Below are 18908 nucleotides of genomic sequence, written 5' to 3'. Positions count from 1 at the left end.
TGAATCAATTAAATTATAAAAGAGCAATTGATACAATTTACAATACTTTGAATCCATCCATATTTTAAATATCATCTTATGAAGATTAAACAAATACAGTTTTTAGATGAAAGGGATAATTAGATGAGTTTTTCTAGAAAGGATTGAGGGATGATGGGGTGAAGATGGGTTTGATCAATTATAATCTCAAACTACTTTTAAAGTTATTCCAACTCATTCTTTCCCAAAATCTCAAAGCTGGAATTCCTTGCCTCCATCATTCTTTCCTGCCTCCTACAAACTTCAGGCTTTTAAAACCCAAACTTAGCATTCCCTAATCATTGTGTCGTGATTCACATCATCTTCTCTGATACACATTTCAACACTGGCGATGTCCTGTATAGTAGGCTTTGGCCCTTCAGCCAGATTTATCAATTTTAAAACAAGGGATAGGTATCTTGGGCTTTTCCTGTTTCTAAAAAAATCTTTTAATTCTGGACTATGGAACCGTTAAGCACACTTGGCAGGAGCTTTCTGTGTCCAAGCTTCCATGGTTTTCCACCCATTAAAGTGAATGGGCAGTAAATATTGGACTAGTGTGCACTGAAATGGAAAACCCCAGCCACTGTGTAACTGTTTAGTTCAGTCTTTAACTTATACCTATACTGCCCTGTCCAATCAATTGTGTAACTGTTGCACCTCTGCTGAACCTCTTCTTCCCAGCACATTTTGTCAAGGTTAAACCTATGTTGTACCTGCCCAGTCCAGACAGTAACTGTAAACACATATTAGGTATGTGTGGTTCAGTTCAGCCCCATGTGCAACTGCTAAAATTTGGTTTTATTCCGCTTGTGGTCGGCTAAACCCATGTTGGACCTCTCCTGTCCACACAATAACTGAAACTGTATTGGACTTGCCCTATCTAACTATGTTGGACTTGCCTTGTCCAATCTCCACAAAGGAATAGATAGAATCAAAATGATGCAATTAAGTAATTTATGATTAAAAGTCATTCTTTAAAAGAAATAGAAGGTAGATAGTAATTTATCATGTTGACATTGTATGCCACTTTGACAGCTAGAAGCTTGAGGTATGTGATCAATATCTCAATTGCTGTACTGATAATGCAAAATGAGACATTATTGTTTAGTAGAAAAAGAGGGATTTCGAGCCAGATCAGACCTTTAAGGACACAAATTAGGTGTTGCTGATGTCATTGCCTGCATAGAAAATCATATATCTTCAAAACAGAGTGGATTTGGAAAAAAATGTCTTTGAAGTTTGTTAGCTGTCATCAACACATACTCCAGAAACAGTTTGTAGAGGCCAATATATCTTGTGAACTGTATTTTTCTTTTTCTGATTAATCGTTGCGCAACTTTTTTTCTCAGATTCTCAGAGTATTTTCTGGATGTACGTATCAGGATATGCATCCATTCCCCTTGAAGGTATTACAGTGTCCAGACTGTTTCAGAAAACATCTAAGACTAGAAATTTCTGTTGACACTATTAGTGGATGGATGCTTAGCATGTTTGTGTGAAATGCCTCTGCCCATTCTTTCAATTCCATTCTAACTTGTTTAAAATAAATGGGTTAATGCCCTGATTAAAACAAAGAACAAAGGAATGTCAGATGAATGCCCAGTTTGTCCACTAACATGGCCAGCAGTAATATCTAGCCTATAGTCTGCAAAGAGGAAGAACAATTAAAAAGCTGTTATGTATATCCACGGACCTGAGTCTACACCAGGAGTTAGTTGCTAGACTGAACAACTTATTCTTTGATTGAACACCTACCTGCACCTGGATTGAACATCTTATCTCGTGGACCAGATACCTTGCTTCTGCACTGAATACCTTATCGAGAGAGGGAGAGACAAACAAAGGGAGAAGGGGCACAGGCCAGAATGAAAGTTCATGTTTGTACTGAACAGATTATCTATTTAATGAAGTGGAAATGTATATATTCCTGGTTGAAGCTTATCTACAGCTTATCTTATTCTCAATGTAATTTCTTCCCATCTACTATTCTCGGTGTAACTCCATGCCAATTATTCAATCATCCCTATGTAATTCTGTGCCAATTATTCAATCATCCCTATGTAACTCCACGCCAGTTATCCAGTCACCCCAATGTATGTGCCAGGTATCCAGTATTCTTTGTGCAGCATTTAGGCAGAATCCTTGAACAGAGGTTGGGGTGATGGTTCAGTAAATAAGTGCTTATCCTTTTTCCTTAGGTCCATGCCCACACCAATTATTTAAGAAGCATTTTATGTTTGTCGGCCCAACCAACATTTCATACCAAAGCCATGATTTATTTTATACATTAATTAGGTTCATTGAATGATCCTTAGGACACTATCAATGTGTGCATTTTATTTTAAAATGATGCAGTTCTTTTCTGCAAAGAACGTGTCATTACTGGTGTAAATATTTGAATATACCACAATGCTGAATTCAATTAAATATGTTAGAATTGTTCCCAGAGTGCTAATCTTACTTTCTGGGAGTTCACTGAAAAATGATCTCAACGTATGAGTGTTTTGGGGTCTCTTGGAATAAGGAATTGCATGATGATAATCCTAAACTGCTTCTAAAGGGAAATGCTTCATATCATCTCCAGGATACATTGCAGCAATTCACCAAACTTTTTTAGATAGCACCTCCTAGCCCTGTGACCTCCACCACTGAGAAGACAAGAGCAGCAATGTCATGGGGACACCATCTCTGCCAACTTCCCCTCCTGGGTTTTGTAATTAGGAGCATGAAGTACAAGCGCAAAAAGGTAATGGTACATTTGCACAAGACAATGGTTGGGCACCAGATGGACTCCTGTGGCTGCTCCATTATAGAAAGGACATTAAAGCCATAAAGAGAGTGCAGGAAAGATTTATGAGGAGTTCCCCTCCAAGTCACACACAATCCTGACTTAACAATATGTGGCATCCTTCATCATCTCTGGGTCAAAATCTTGGAATGTCCTACCTAACATTGTGGAAGCACCATTTGCACAAAATCTGCAGTGGTTCAAGGAGAAGGCCCACCACCACCTTTTCAGGGCAACAAGGGAGTGGCAATAAATGTGGCTTTCCAGTATCAGCCACATCCTGAGAACAAATAAAAATAAGTTCTGAATTCTTGCATAGGGAAATGCAAGCTGCTGGTGCTGGGCTCTCTGTACAAGGAAAACTAAAGGTGTGTTTACATTGTAGCTCAATGCAGTCCAAGTCCTGGAAAGGTAATACCAATGACCTCCCTGCATCACCCTCTCCTGTACACGTTTGAAATCTGCCCCAAGTCTCCAGCAGACTGGCTGGATCTACAAAGCAGGTCATGCTGAAGGCAGATCTGGGTACCCACAAAAAGTGAAAGGGTGAAATTCAACTTCGGCAGGACAGCAGCAGATTGGCCACCTGTTTGATTGCCTTCAAATCGGGCGGGGTGCATAGCGGGCCATTTTGCGCCCCCCACCAAAGTTGAATTTCGCCCCTTATGTGTCTACCGCTGCTGATGAAATGTAGGTTCTGCAATTTACACTGGGACTCCTGCTGACAGTGCAAGAACACACAGTATAATAAGGATATAAAAGTCCCTTATGTCAGACGTAGGAAGCTAGATGTGTGGTTTGTTGCACTGTAAAATAGTTAACCCTTGGAATAAACACACGGGCTCTGAAATTCTGCAGGGATTTCCCCATTTAGCCTCAGAATTTGATGACCAGTGTTTTTAAATCACAAGGCCAAACATAGAAGCTGTCTCAATAACCAATCACAATCCATTAGGAGAAATGGTTCACAGTGGGTGAGATGCCTTTGATTTGGTTTAAAACAAAAGGTGGAAGTGTTAATAGAAAAGGACACTGGATTCTTATATACTAATGTATAAAATATATGCATTGAATATAAAAGCAATGAAGTTGATGTTGAATTTGTACGAGATATTGGTTAAGCCACAGATGGAATCTTATGTGGAGTTGTAACAACCCAATAGAGCAAGGATTTGCTCGGATGATATTAGTAATGAAAAATTACACTTATGAAGAAAGATTGAAAAAATTACAGTTATCATCAAAGGATGAAAGAGAGCGATTAGGAAAAATCTTTTTACGCAGGAGGTAGTTAGAACAATGAATGCCCTATCAGAGACAGCAGTTAAAGCAGAATAACTGTTAAAAGGGACGTGGATAAATATTTGAAAAATGAAAAAATAAAAGTGTGTGCGTGGGGAAAGGTCAGAAGATGAGCCTATTTTGCTGCTAGAACAAAGCCATTTGATACAACTACACACGGCACCAGAGCTTACAGCCCCTTTTCCAATACCTGAGAGGGCTGCTCCATTCATTTGGTTGTATTTTACACCAGCACTCCTTATCTTTGGTCATCTGATTTGCAGGGGGTGGGGGGATAGCAAATCGAAGGACCCCCTGGTGGGTCCGCTTCTGAGCCTGGCAAAAACTGCCATTCATAGGTCCAGGATATGTGGGATCACCAGGGAGGGTTGTTCTGACTGCTTGCCTCTTTTTCAAGTCCTACCACGTGCCCAGGTGACTTTGGAACGAGATCATGCATTGTCTGTGACTGGTGGGCTGCAGAACATAATCTAGAATCATAGAATCATAGTTTACAGCACAGAAGGAGGCCATACTGCCCATCGAGTTTCAAGTTACATTCACCAATACACCACTTAGCTGATTAACATAGCTCCACCCCACCCCATGCAAAAGATGAGAGGTTGCAAGTTTGCTGCATTTGCTCCCATTCTGAACTGACGTAAATTTATGCCCAAAATTTTAGGTGCATCAAAACCCAAAATCACCTCAATGCGTTGTATATTCTATATCTTTGAATGCCGTTTTATGGTATCAGAATCTGTTTCATTAAAAAGAGAAAAACTTGCACAATTGCATTTTCCTAAAGATGTTGGTGTGGAGTTTCTGCTAGGGGCGCAATCAGCAAAATGCGCTCAGAATGCGCCGGTTTTGCCGAGGTGAAGTTATACTCAAGTTTCTGCACAAACACATTCGCGTAAGATCTCTCATAATCAGCGCAATCAAGTTGTGTAATTGATCATAATCGATTCGTGACTGGAACAGGGCATTCTCCAGCAACACAAAGAGGAGTGGGATTGCCAGGAAATGACCCATTCTTCAACTGACTGACTTAATGCACATGGCCAGTTTTGTGGGTGAGGACTACTTCGGGCGAATGGACTTTTGAACTAGCGTAAAAGTTTGTGGATATTCGAGCGTCAAGTAGTTATAGGTACAAATCACGTTTAAAATTCCACGATCTCTAGTCCTATTTCATTTGATTCCACGCAGATTACGCTGGTGTCTGGATGTAAATCATGTGGAAACTCAAGGCCATTGTGCATATATTATGGTTTGATGGCTTTAAACTTTAATTTTCATAACATCAATAAGATAAAGAGGGATTTAAAGGAGGAAGATGATGTACGTTCTGTGCCTCCCTGGGCCCCAATTGTTTACACTGATTCAGGCTTGTTTTACACTGGTTTTTAGCTTCAGGCGTATGCCATTAGGGTTCTCAGGAAATTTCAGCATAAGTTGCTAGCGCCAAGATCGGCGTTAAACTGGTATACATTTCAGGATGATTTCAGCACCTGCGATCCAGGAAATTCTGTCCCATTTTTGCACATATATTACATTACCAAGTTAAATATTCTGCACACACATTACACACAACCTTAGAGTGAACTTTCTCAGGTGCACTATTGCATTACAATTGCCCGCTTCGCCCCCAGCCCTCCCACCAAAATCTTGAAACACGCAGGCGCAGTTCAGCTTCTTCCCCCATTTGTCGCGCAATTCTTGGCGTGACGTCGCGGTCCGCGTGCAGCACGGGGAGGGAGCTCTGTGACGTCACCGGGGTTGCCGCAGTAACGGAGGCGGCTCGGTGCCGCTCGCGTCTGGCGGCAGTAGATGACCGGGAGCGGGTGAGTAACCGAGGCTCAGCCTCCGCCCCTCGCACGGCACAGTCCGCAATCCCATCCTCCACACACATATACTCATTGCATTGGTTGACTGCAGCGACTCCATGTCTGTTGTTTTGAGGGGGCAGATAGTTATCATGGCTCATCCTGGTGTCACTTTTAATGAACCGAGATGGTGTACAATGCACACATTCCATGAGCTCACCACCCATATTCGTAGTGCAAATTGCACAATCCTTAGACGCACTACTGCCACTGTTCAGACTTACTGTGCAAACTGAATGTAAATGCCACTCTACAAACTGCATCCCTCACTGTGCACAAATATTCACACCGTTTGTGCACATTGTATCCCATTCAATCACACTCACAGTGCACATATACCGTGCACGCGCACACCACATAGCTACCAACTATACATAGATGCGCGCTCATTATACCACTGCATTACACACTATATAGCAGTGAAAATTTATGATGCTAGGCACACTTGCAAACGTTGCAGTTACTCAAACTTAGTATTTATATATATATATCTCAGTTGCTGATACTTTCGTCATATACACTGAATAAAGCCAGTGTGAGAAGTTTATAGTATGTGCTATTTGTACAGTAACTCTGAATAGTGAGAGGTGAATAAGCATAGCATGTACTATGAAAGTAGTAGAAAACATACATATAGTTTGTAGATATTCTGGAGTCTGGTTTATTTGGTGTGACTGCATGCATTGTACATAGGCTGAGTGTGTATATTGTAGATTTGATATTCATACAATGTAAATAGTGTTCATAATGAAATAGTGAGTATAATGTTTATTTTCTTTGTGTACAAAGTGTGATTAGTGTATTTATAGTGAGAGGATGTACATATAATGCACACTTATAATTTGTAGAGCATTAGCCAGTGAGTCCAATGAACAACGAGGGTACTACTGCTTATAAGTGTGCATTACATGTACATCCTCTCACTATAAATACATTAATCACACTTTGTACACAAAGAAAATAAACATATATACTCTCACTATTTATACTCACTAGTTCATTATGAAGACTATTTTCATTGTATGAACATCAAATCTACAATATACACACTCAGCTTATGTACAATGCATGCAGTCACATTAAATAAACCAGACTCCAGAATATGTACATTAATCTTGCACTATTATAAACACACCTGTACTATACATATACTTTATTCAGTCATATACTATGTATATCCTCAGTCGCAATGTATAGTTACATTGCTTATACATTACCGACATACAAACGGACATGCTATGTGACCATATGTATATTTCATGATTATAGTGTATATATTGTGTGATTGTACATAGTGCATTCACGTTCATATACAATATAATTTGATTGATAGCTCTCCAGAAGATGTCTGCTTGTGATCATAACTCTTTTTCATCTGTTGTTCTGTTCTCCTTACTGCCCCCTCCTCAGAACATCGTCCTTATCACTGTTTAAAGTCTTTCGCTGGACCAACGGTCCTACAATGTCAACTATGATCAATCATTAATCAGCCACTTGCTGTTTCACATACTTGCTCTTCTTGAGTCTCAGATTGTTGGGTTCACATGGGAACCTCTGTCTTTATGACCATGGACAGATAGCTGGGTACATCCCTGCACTGATTATGAATTGAGGGGAATTGCATTAATTTGGTTAGGTTTTACCTTATACATTGGTATATTTTGCATTTGAGACCACTCAGCCAGCTGATTACTAGATGTCCATCCTTTTAGCCCTCTACCAAAAGGCCACCTGGCAGATCATTACAGGGTAATAGTTCAATGAACTGCTGATTGACAACTGTCAAAATTAAAAGCAAATGACTGAGCCTTACATGCACTGTCAGTAACTGAAAGAATCTTTTCTGTAGATTTATTTAAATGCTCAACTCTGTTGTCCAGCAATGGATGTAGAGGAATTGCCCAGATCTTCTCAAATGTGCATACTGCATATTTACTTAGTTACTAAGGAATGAACCAGCTATAAATCTATAAATTAGTCCTTGTACTGAAATAGTTGCTACATTTCTATTTCCTGATGGGACATGTTTCTGTCCATTTTGTGAAATAAATTCTTTACTTATTTCCTCAATCATTTGGGGACCTTGAATATCCATGGTGACTGTTTCTAAGGGTTCTACCTTGTGGTAACCAAACAGCACTTTCTTAGTAATTTCTTTCTTTGTGCTTTTTAGTGTCTTTCCACTGAATGGTCTTCTGGCCTGATTAGCATTTCTGATTGGCAGAAATAAATAATTCCACATTTTCTCAAGTAACCACTTTACCATGATTGGGGTCAATCTTTAAACATGGGTGATGTTAAACCAATTTAGCATAGATTAAAGGACACCAGTTTCAGGTCTGTTGACAGAAACAGTTGTCATGCCGTTTGCACGAACAAAGAGGTGTTTTCACAAAGACATAGGAAGAAACTGGTTTCCACTCAATCCTTCTCCATCGTCTTTTCTGTGTGATGTACCCACCATAGCACTGCTCTAGCTAGTTCCACTCCTACCCACCCTCCAACAAAGATAGCATAATCTCCTTAACCCCACATGGTCACATAAGGTGTGCTTGAAAACTCAAACTTTAGACCCTTTCTTTTCCTTATTTACATGCAACCCCATAGTATTTTTAGGCATGGGGTCAGTTTTCACATGTGTGCTGCTGACACCCAGCTCTACCTCTCTGCCACCACAATTTTTTATTCCATTTTTTGCTGTTTAGTTGGCAAATCAGTGTTGTAACATTAGGATTTAGTAAATAAACAGATTGCTATGCAATACAAGTCAATAAGATAATTGGGACCAAGGTACATGTGTAAACAATCCTTTATGATATAAACTAACATAGGTATAATTCTACGTACTGCTGCCACCGCTCTTGAATCCCAAACCGCCACTATACTCTTTGCTTAGCTACCATCAAGTCCTGGATGAGCAAGAACTTTTTTTTTGATGGAATCAAATAGTCTGCTTCTTCACCCCCAAATCCATTCTTCCCTGGCAACATGCTGAAATTGAGGCTGACGCATGCAGCCTCTGTGTCCTGTTTGACCCTGAGCTGAGCTTCAAACTCACATCCTAGCTAGCATTAAGACTGCCAATTCCACCTTTACAATGTCGCCTGCCACTGCCTTTACTTCCTTTCCAGTGCCACTGAAATGTTTATCCATTTTATCGCCTCTAGACTTGATTATTCCAATGCTTTACGTTCTATACTTCACAATTTGAAACTTGGCCAAAATTCTGCCACTCATATCTTACCCATCTCTAAGTCGCACTTCCCTATCATCCCTGTCCTCATCAACCTTCATTACCTCTTTGTCCCCCAGTACCTCAATTTCAAAATTTTTCTCCTCATCTACAAGTCTCCCCTGGCTTCACCTCTCCCTACATCGGGAACCTCCTTCAGGTCTATGTTCCTGCATGCGTCGTTGACTCTTTAAACTCTGGCCTTTGAATTCTCTTCTTTCTCCAAGTTCTCCCTAAACCTCTCCACCTTGTCACCTCTTACCCCTCCTTCAAAAGGCTCCTCAAAACTATCTTGTTGACATTACCTTCAGTGGCCTCTTCTAATCCTTCTCCTATGTCTGCTCAGTGTCCAGTTGTTTTCAACTCTGTGAAGTGTACTGGAACATGTTATTCCATTAAAGGTGCTAAATAAGTTGTTCTTCTTCTTTATGCGGGGTGATTAGTACTTGGAGTGTCTTCTAGGTAAAGTATCGGAGCAAAGACTCTGGGAGGCAAATTTTTTCAAGAGGCAATTAGATACTGTGATAAGAAAACTATAGGTTTATATATTTATAATTTGAGCTACATGGGCTGAATGACCTCCTTCAAATGTGCTTATCTTTTCTGTTAGATAACACAGCCATGGCTTCCAAGCGGCCATGTTTAAATTTAGGTGTAATGCCCAGAAATAAAATTCACAACTTTCATCAATGTTGCTACCAATTTATTCCACTTTAGGTAAGATTGTTGCAAATCTTAGGTGCAGATTACATAACTAGGTTTTATTTTTCTTCTCCAGAGTTTGAAGCATAAAGTGAGGGTGAACTTACTAGAAACTCATGATATTGTGTCCAGGAAGGAAAGCGACAGCTGTCTGCACCTGACCCACCTGCAGGTGACTGGAGTTAGTGTTCCTCTTGATGTGAATCCCTCTGGGAAGCCATATGCTACTGGGAACCTCGTAACTACCTGCCCTACCATCTGCCAACGAGTCCTCTCCTTTCAGAGCATGATTCCATTACCACTGATTGTAATGTATTCAATTTATGTGTTTTTTACTAAAACAAAAGGAAGAGATAAGTAACATGATAACTTTTTTGGGGCTAGCACAGAAGGGGTTGTATGATCTCAAAAGCTTGTGTGTTTTACAGAGGGAATCTCTTATGCTGATATACTGTTATACTCAAAACTGTTGAAGTAATATATAACCGTTGCTTTTTAATTTTTCTGTTCCTTGTGATGATCGAATATTTAATTTGGTGGTGATTGCTGGTGAAATCATAGGGTGAAGTGGCTTGTAAAGTGACTTGGAGGCTTTACTGAAGCTGATGGAGGTGAAGAATTCCTCAGTGCATAGGGTTAGTGGAATCATAATCCCCTTCTTTGTCAGGGTATTTAAAAGTTTGCTGTACCCAACACAGAGAGGAAATCTTGCCCTATGGTGTGAAGGATCTGTGTAAACATATGCTGTTGAAATGACACAATCACTGAAACATCCCTGAGTCCGGGACCATCATGATCATGGCTTCCTCTGACTTGTATTCTGCTGTTTTGGCGATAAATAACATTTTACTGGCTTTGCTGATTGCTGGTCTACATTGGTTGGACACATTGATGTGTACTAAGACTCTTAGGTCTCTTTCAAATTCATCCATGGCTATTTCAATACTATTCACGGGGTACATGTGACATCCATTTTTCCTTCCTATGTGAAGTATTTTATACTTATCTGCATTAAATTTCATCTGCCATTGTTCTGCTTTTGCTTACATATTTTGTCCAACTACTTTTGTAATTTCTGAGATACTTCCTCCTCCTCCATTGTCCTTTCTAGTTTGGTATAATTTACAAATTCGGCGCATTTACAATGAGAATCCAAGTCACTAATGTAAATTAGAAATAGTAGTGGTCCCAAAGCCAATCCCTGGGGCACCCCACTACTTCCCTCATCTGACATACCCATTATCTACTATTTTCTACCTTACAGCCAATTTCTTATCCGTTTCCAAGATTTACACTGAATCCCCACAGCTTTGAGCTTAACTAATAGTCTTTCGCATGAAACCTTGTCAAATGCCTTTTCAAAATCTAGGTGCATACAACATGTTGTCGGTCTTTCATCTATTGTTTCCACATTCCTTAGAAATTAGCTCTTTAAAAGTTATATAGCTGGCTTCTGGTCTTTGATATTTCTGAACTCCAAAACATTGTGAACTTGATCATTCCGTGGCCACTGTTCCCCATGGGTGCTATGACTTTCATTATTTGTACATTGTCTAGGTCATATATGAATACCAGTTCAGATCAGCATTGCTCTCATTGCCCTAATGCACTGGTCTATGATGCAGTCATACATTACACTTACTGACTGACTCTAAACTGCTTAAGTTTTCCAATTCATATTCATACATTGAGAACATCCACTTAATCATTTTAAATTTTGAAAATGATTTATGATGCAACATTAATGAAACTCTCTTGTTGAACAGGATTACAATTTTCCCTCCTAAAATTTGTACCTAGGATTGTCCAAATTGGGATGAGCACTATCCAGTTTTTGAAAGGGAAATATGAGTCAGCTTGTCCACTTTTGTGCCTTACAATGTGGAGACATTAGTTATTAAGGTTTTCAATGAATTTCCATCATTGGCAAAGCAAATACCAAAATTCAAGAGATGGTTCCATCCCTATTCTGCACCCCATCCTTTTTTGGATAATGATAAAAGATGGCACATCTCCTGGTCACTGATATACGCTACAAAGTAGCCTGATTTCACAAACCATTATGCATGGGAGTATTAAGGTGTCTCCTAAATCAGACCTCCAGTGTACAACAGGCCCATGAAACTACTGAGCCTTCTGTTGAGGCTTGTTGTAGTATGTACTGTACAGTCCTGAGGTACTGCTGCTCCTTCTATGGTGAACACCCATTTTCAGCATATGAGATTATTTTTACCTCATTTTTGACATGCATCTGATCTTTGTGTGCCCGACAGAGCTGTAGCTGTTAGAACATTCTGTGACATGGAGCATGAACATATAGCCTGCGATTCAGTGCAATATCTTGAAGGCTGGATTGATGTGCTCGGTATGTACAATGGGCCAAGCAATTATCAACAAGACAACGGAGATAAGTATATCAAAGCATGACAGTAAACTTGTTTCTTTAGGGAACGGCCTGCTGAAGAAAACAACTCTCAAATCCGGCAATGACCAACCTGACAATCCTCAAACTGGCCAAATTGTCAACATCTGGATAAGGACAATGCTTGAAAATGGGAAAGATATTGAACCCCCCCAAAATCTCAGCTTCATGATAGGTAGTGGTCATGTCGGTGAGGTATGTGAATGTTAAATCAGCAAATTAAAGGAAGTTAACAACGTAAGGTTAAAGTCAATATATTTTTAATGTCAAGCGTGTTTATATAGTCTGAATTAAGTTGCCATACTGTAAATAAAAGGAAAGCGCCTTTAAGAAAAATCGGTCAGTCTTATACAGTGAATATTAGGACCAGCCTTTTGGCTTTATCTCACTTTGCTTTTGGGTCTTTTTGAAGATCAAAGCCACTAGATTGCCAATGGATTGCATTTGTTGCAAGACTGACAGAATGGCCCATTCATAGATTCTGGAATGCTCTTGCATGTACTGAACCTTTTTTATTGCTGTCAGGATGTGGGTGATGCTCGCATTTATTGCCCATTCCTAGTTGCCCCGAGGTGCTGGTGGGTCTTCTCCTTCACTCATTGCAGACCTTGATCTTATGGTGCTCCGCTGATGGTGTTAGGTAGGGAATTCCAAGATTTTGACCCAGCAGTGATGAAGGAATAGCAGTATCTGTCCAAGTCAGAATGGTGTATGGCTTGGGGGGGGGAACTTGGAGATGATGGTGTTGCCATAATCTTCCTGCTCTTGTCCTTCTTTAGGGTAGATTGCAGTGTGGGAGGTGTTGTTGAATAAGCTTGGATAGCTGCTGTAGTGCGTTCTGGAGAATGTACATACTGCAGCCAGAGTGCACCAGTGGTGGAGGGGGAGTATATTGAGTCTAGTGGTAGGGACGCCAACCAAGCAGACTGCTCTGTCCTGGATAGTGCCCAGTATCTTAAGTGTTGTTGGAGCTGCATCCATCTATGCGAATAGCGAATATTGTATCACACCCTTGACTTGAGCCTTGTAGATGAGGAGAGGCATTGAGAGATCAAAGGGTGAGCCTCTGCCCTACTCTTGCAGCCACGTTGTTTCTATGGCTCATCCAGTTAAGCTTCTGTCTGGTGGTGATCCCCAGGGTGTTGATGATGGGGGACTCGATAATGGTGGTGCCGCTGAAGGTCAGGGGGAGGCAGTTAAACCTTTTTCTTATTGGAAATGGTCATAGGCTGATAATTACGTGGTGTAAATGTTACCTGCCATTTGTCATCCCAAACTTGGTTGTCCAGGTCCAACCATAGGATGCCATGAGCTGCTTCATCATTGGAGGAGGGAAGATCATTGATGAAGCAGTTGAAGATGCTTCCCTGAGGAACTCCTACAATTATGCCCTGGGAATGTGATGATTGGCCTCTGGGAACCATGACCATCTTCCTTTGTTTCAGGTATGGCTCCAACAAGTGGAGGGTTTTCCCCTTGATCCCCATTGACCTCAGTTTTGCTAAGGCACTTTGGTGCCATATTCAGTTGAATGCTGCCTTGATGACTATTCCCAGGGGAATGGGACTAATTGGATAGCTCTTTCAAAGAGCTGGCACAGGCATGATGGGCTGAATGGCCTCCTCCTGTGTTGTACCTACTATGATACTATGACGTTAAGGGCAGCCGCTCTCACTTCTCCTGTGATATTCAGATATTGTGTTCATGACTGGATCAAGGGTGTGAAGAGGTTTGAAGCGGTGTGGCACTGGCAGAACCTGAAAGCATCGATGAACAGGTTACTGGTGAGCATGTGTTGCTTGATGTCGTTATTGATGACTTCTTCTATTGTTTTGCTGATGATTGGGAGGAGGTAATTGGCCAGGTTAGATTTGTCAATGGGCAGTTTTCTACATTGTCGGGTAGAATACAGTGTCAAAGCTACACTGGAATAGCTTGGCTAGGGGATTGGCTAGTTCTGATGCACAGGTTTTAGCACTAAAGTTGGGATATTGTCAGGGCCCATACCTTTCGCTGTGTCTAGTTCACTCAGTCCACCTGGTCCTTTTGGCCTTTCTCACTACAGACTCTGACATCACGTGCCAGAGACCATGGCTGTGAAAAATAATCCTAATTATTTCTGATCTTTTACTCCAATCAGCGGGTGACACATCCCCCTTGTATTCACTTGGTGTAAACCCCTGAAGGATGAATTGTATATCTTCATCAATGCACAGCACACGTTCGATGCACCTATATTGTAATGGATGTTTGCTTTTTGGCATAAAATCCATCAAGGCAAGCACATTTGCTTTACAAGTACGTGCAAGATTTACATGTATTCAAAATAGTTGGCTTGCACTATAAAGGGTTTGGCTGAAGTTCAGTTTCTAGAGAGTAAAGCATAGATAGAAAATAGCCAAAGACAGCGGACCTTCTAGTGGCAGTGCCACTGCAATTTTCGGGAGGAGGACCCTTGTAACAAAACCATTGTTGATATTCGTGTGACAGGGGTAATGAGAAGAAATGCTTTGAGAGAAGCAGCCAATGGCTTGAAACAACCACATTATCAAATTTGGATAGTCATTAACAGCTGTTCAAATGTATCATATAAGGAGAGGAAAAGACCTCAGGACACGATGGAACAACTGAATTGTTCCTTATAAGACCTTGTGGCTTGATCGGGTGGATGGGGTAAGGATGTTCCCAAGGATGGGTGAAACTAGAACTAGGGGGCATAATCTTAGAATAAGGGGCTGCTCTTTCAAAACTGAGATGAGGAGAAACTTCTTCACTCAGTGGGTAGTAGGTCTGTGGAATTTGCTGCCCCAGGAAGCTGTGGAAGCTACATCATTAAATACATTTAAAACAGAAATAGACAGTTTCCTAGAAGTAAAGGGAATTAGGGGTTACGGGGAGCGGGCAGGAAATTGGACATGAATTTAAATTTGAGGTTAGGATCAGATCAGCCATGATCTTATTGAATGGCGGAGCAGGCTCGAGGGGCTGATTGGCCTGCTCCTGCTCCTATTTCTTATGTTCTCCAAACCTGATTCTGCACCATTTTACCCACTCAACTTGCATTAGAGGAGGAGCAGGCATCTTAGATTTAGAGTCTGGGCAGCAGTGGATATTGAGAATTTAGATACTTATTAGTGGTCATCGCCATTGCTACCTCATCTCTCCACTTCCAATATAGTCGGCCTGAGTGCACAGAACTTATCTATAGCTTGGCACTAATGTGTTCAGTATCACTCAGATTACAAGGGTGGCTGTCATTGAGAAGTGGAAAATTCACGCCTATGTAGAAGGTGATGCTCTTTTTGAGTTGGAAATTAAGGGTCTTTGTTGGGGCACAACAGATGCTAAGTCTGAGAAAGGAGCATTTGAGGGCCAACTCTGATGTTTGAGATCTTTCACAGAGTTTGCATGAGGATTATTACTCTGGAATTCTTATGTGTCGTTATGCAAATTTGTCCCACTATGAATCAGCAACTTATGTTCAGCTGTTCACTCGTAATAGCTTTGTTTTTAGATGTTTACATTTTAAAAGGTGTGAGTTTAATTTTAAGTTCTCAAAAATTTTTTAAATATGGCTGATTCAGCATTATCTTTGGATCTTTCTGCCACTGTTTGCTGCTGCAATTAGGCAAGACTCGTTTGGCCACAGCACTGTTTGCTTAGCAGTAACAACAGTGTTCAATATGGGAATTCCATTTGGCCTTCCAATGACAGTGATGAATTTGGAGGAGAAAGAGGCAAAAGGAACAAAGGCAGATGCTCAGGCACCTACTTGGCATTGTCCAAGGAGCCAAGACTTCAGACCTAGGCTTACTAGTCTGAGAAGATCAGCCTACACTGTCTGCACTCTATAAGGGAGGCTTGAGCATGACCTCTAGACAAGAGTTAACACAGAGAAAGACACGCCCACTTCTGTGAAGGTTACCACAGCTTTAAATTTTTATGTGCACAATTCCTTCAAAGCCAACAGTGACGACATTTGCTGCAGTCTACGATGATTAAAAATGACAAAGGCCTTATTTACCGGATGAATCACTTTCCTGATGGAAAGGAGGCAACAGCATGAAAAGTGCACCACTGTTACCAGGCGGCGTACTTTCCAAAGTGCAGGGTTTCATTGATGGCACACTTAGCCATCAGCGCCCTGAGCAGCAAATCCATGGCATATATATGTATAAAAAAGGCTTTCACTCCATCAATGTGCAGCTGGGGTTGGACCACAGAAACAGAATAACGCAAGTTAACGCACAATATGCTGGCAGCAGCCACAATGCCTCCATTTCACAGAAATCTGTTGGGCCACTGCTATTTGAAGGAGTGGACAAAATAGAAAGCTGCCTGCCAAGGGAGCAAAGTTACCCACTGGAGTCCTGGGTAATGATACCATTGAGAAACACCCAGATCGAGGTGGAATCCAAATATAATGAGGCTCATGCCTGCACTCAAATTCTGGTGGAACGAACAATTGGTATGTTGAAACACAAATTCTGATATTTGAACAAATTAATAGAGTGCTGCTGTACAGCCCTGCTAATTGTCAAAATTGTCAGCATCTACTCTGCATTGCAAAGTTTTGTTACCCAGGGAATGGAAAACCATTGAGCAGGAGGCCGCGGCAGGGTTGGAGGGTGGGTGGGTGGTCGAGGTGGGGGGTAATCACGATGTCTTGGCAGGGAAGGAGGAAGAAGTAGATATGGTTGATGCTGTTGTGTCAATCATCTGTACCTCCTCCTGCTGTGCACTGGCTGCTGGGCACCCCTAGCTGATGGCTCGGGATCTGTGTTGAACAGATTCTTGGCAACCGCTTGCCAATAAGATTTTCTCAGGCTGCTGCCATAGCTTCTCCAAGACAGAAGTGAGAGTTTCCTAAAAATTGGAGCCCAGGTCTCAATAGTAGCAGCCACAGAAAACGTAAGAGAAACTACATCGCACTTTGGTCCTCTGTGGCTCCCCTGCAGGTAGCACCCCTGCAGGTGGCACCAGAGTTGCCACTTGCCCCATAGTGGACTCTGGGTTTCTTAAACCATCTTGCGTGACTGCAGGCCTCAGAGCTGCAATGCTGCAGAGTTTCCACCATACTATGCATGGAGCTCCGAAGATTCTCCTGCAAGGCAAAAATCCATGGGTCCTACAGCAGAGGAACATCTGACCCTTGACTTCCATTCACGTTGTTGCCCATATCCTCTCTGTCACCAAGACCACCTGCTTCCACCTCAACCTTGTTTTCAAATATCTTCATGGCCTCAACCCTCCCTACTTCTGTAACCCCATCCAGCCGACAACCCTCTGAGATCTCTGCGCTTCTCCATTTCTGGCCTCTTGCGCACCCCTGATTTTCATTGCTCCACCATTGGTGGCCGTGCCTTCCACTGCCTAGGCCCTAAGTTCTGGAATTCCCTCCCTAAACCTCTCCACCCTCCTTTAAGATTCTCCTTAAAACCTACCTCTTTGACCAAGCTTTTGATCACCTGTCTTAATTTCTCCTTACGTGGCTTGGTGTCAAATTTTGATTGATAATGCTCCTGTGAATCGCCTTGCGGCGTTTTACTACGTTAAAGGCACTATAAATACAAGTTGTTGTTGTTGTTGCTGCTCCTCTGCTGCCAACTCAGCTTGTTCCTTCTCATGTTCCGTGCGCTTCACAGTTTGCTCCCTCCTGACCAGCTATCTCATTCCTCCATGGTGGATCTATCTGAGCATGATCAGGAGTGTGTGACAGATGCTCATGAAATGGTCCTGCTTGTTGCTCATTTCTGGTGGTAGGTACATCACTTTGGGAGACACTCCACAAAGAGGAAAGGAACACGAGTTAGCATGGTTTGTGCTTGAAATGGTTCTGCACACAGTACCAATGCCAATATGTTGAGTGCCAGTGTGCTGTTAGGCAGATGTCCCTGCATGTTTCTGAGTTTGAAGTAGAAACACGAAGTTAAAGAGAACACTTAATTTGCTGGGGTGCCACCAAGCCACCACGTTCTCCTTGGCCCACAATCTCTATTGCCTCTGCTCTCATGATTTGAAGGGCTGCCTTCTCATGGTGATTCAAAATTTGGGATTTGGAAGACCTGCCGACACTCTGGCTTCTCTATCTTTGATTGTGTGAAGCCTTCACCTATAAAACAAGAAAAACATATGCTTTCAGCATTTGCCACCCCAGTGCCCAACCTCTAGCCCACTTTTTTATGACTTGATGAAAACACAGCAAGTAATTTCAGATGGCACAGAGATTTGGTGGCACAACATGCAACAGTTGTGTGTTGTATCATTAGAAGCTTTTTTCTGTGGCAGCCACAACATTCAAGCTGAAGCAGTAAGGACATGGAAGATTTGGTGTGCAAATGTGAAAGGTTATGCCAATGCTTCCCTTGCTTCATTGTTGATGCTGCACCATGTTAGCAGCACAGTGACAAGCATACTATGGGCATAGACTAAGTTGTCAAACTGTGGGCAGTCTTAGTTTGCATTCTTCCTGACACCTGATCATTTATTCCTTACCTCTTTCCATATTATATGGATGTGAAACAGGGTTCACTTGATCTGTCACTTCCTGCCATGCATGTTGCACAGTGGCTC

General features: G+C 41.6%; 2 protein-coding genes across 2 annotated transcripts in view; both read left to right on the top strand.

Moving 5' to 3' along the window:
* The window catches only part of LOC137342430 (peptidyl-prolyl cis-trans isomerase FKBP8-like), a 36288-nt gene extending 33865 nt beyond the window's left edge, over positions 1–2423 (top strand). The window contains exon 9 of the mRNA XM_068006351.1: positions 1371–2423. Coding sequence (XP_067862452.1) covers positions 1371–1520 — 150 coding nt within the window. The 3' untranslated portion in view covers positions 1521–2423. The remainder of the gene's footprint in view (positions 1–1370) is intronic.
* A 3455-nt stretch (positions 2424–5878) lies between these two features.
* LOC137341981 (peptidyl-prolyl cis-trans isomerase FKBP8-like) overlaps positions 5879–18908 on the top strand; it is a 28486-nt gene continuing 15456 nt past the window's right edge. Inside the window, exons 1-4 of the mRNA XM_068005541.1 lie at positions 5879–5937; positions 9990–10085; positions 12187–12278; positions 12361–12530. Coding sequence (XP_067861642.1) covers positions 12215–12278; positions 12361–12530 — 234 coding nt within the window. The 5' untranslated portion in view covers positions 5879–5937; positions 9990–10085; positions 12187–12214. The remainder of the gene's footprint in view (positions 5938–9989; positions 10086–12186; positions 12279–12360; positions 12531–18908) is intronic.

The sequence above is a fragment of the Heptranchias perlo genome, chromosome 25 (assembly GCF_035084215.1).
Source record: "Heptranchias perlo isolate sHepPer1 chromosome 25, sHepPer1.hap1, whole genome shotgun sequence".
NCBI classification, from domain to species: Eukaryota; Metazoa; Chordata; class Chondrichthyes; order Hexanchiformes; family Hexanchidae; genus Heptranchias; species Heptranchias perlo.
Note: the sequence above shows the minus strand (reverse complement) of the source record. Positions and strands in the feature narration are given on the sequence as shown.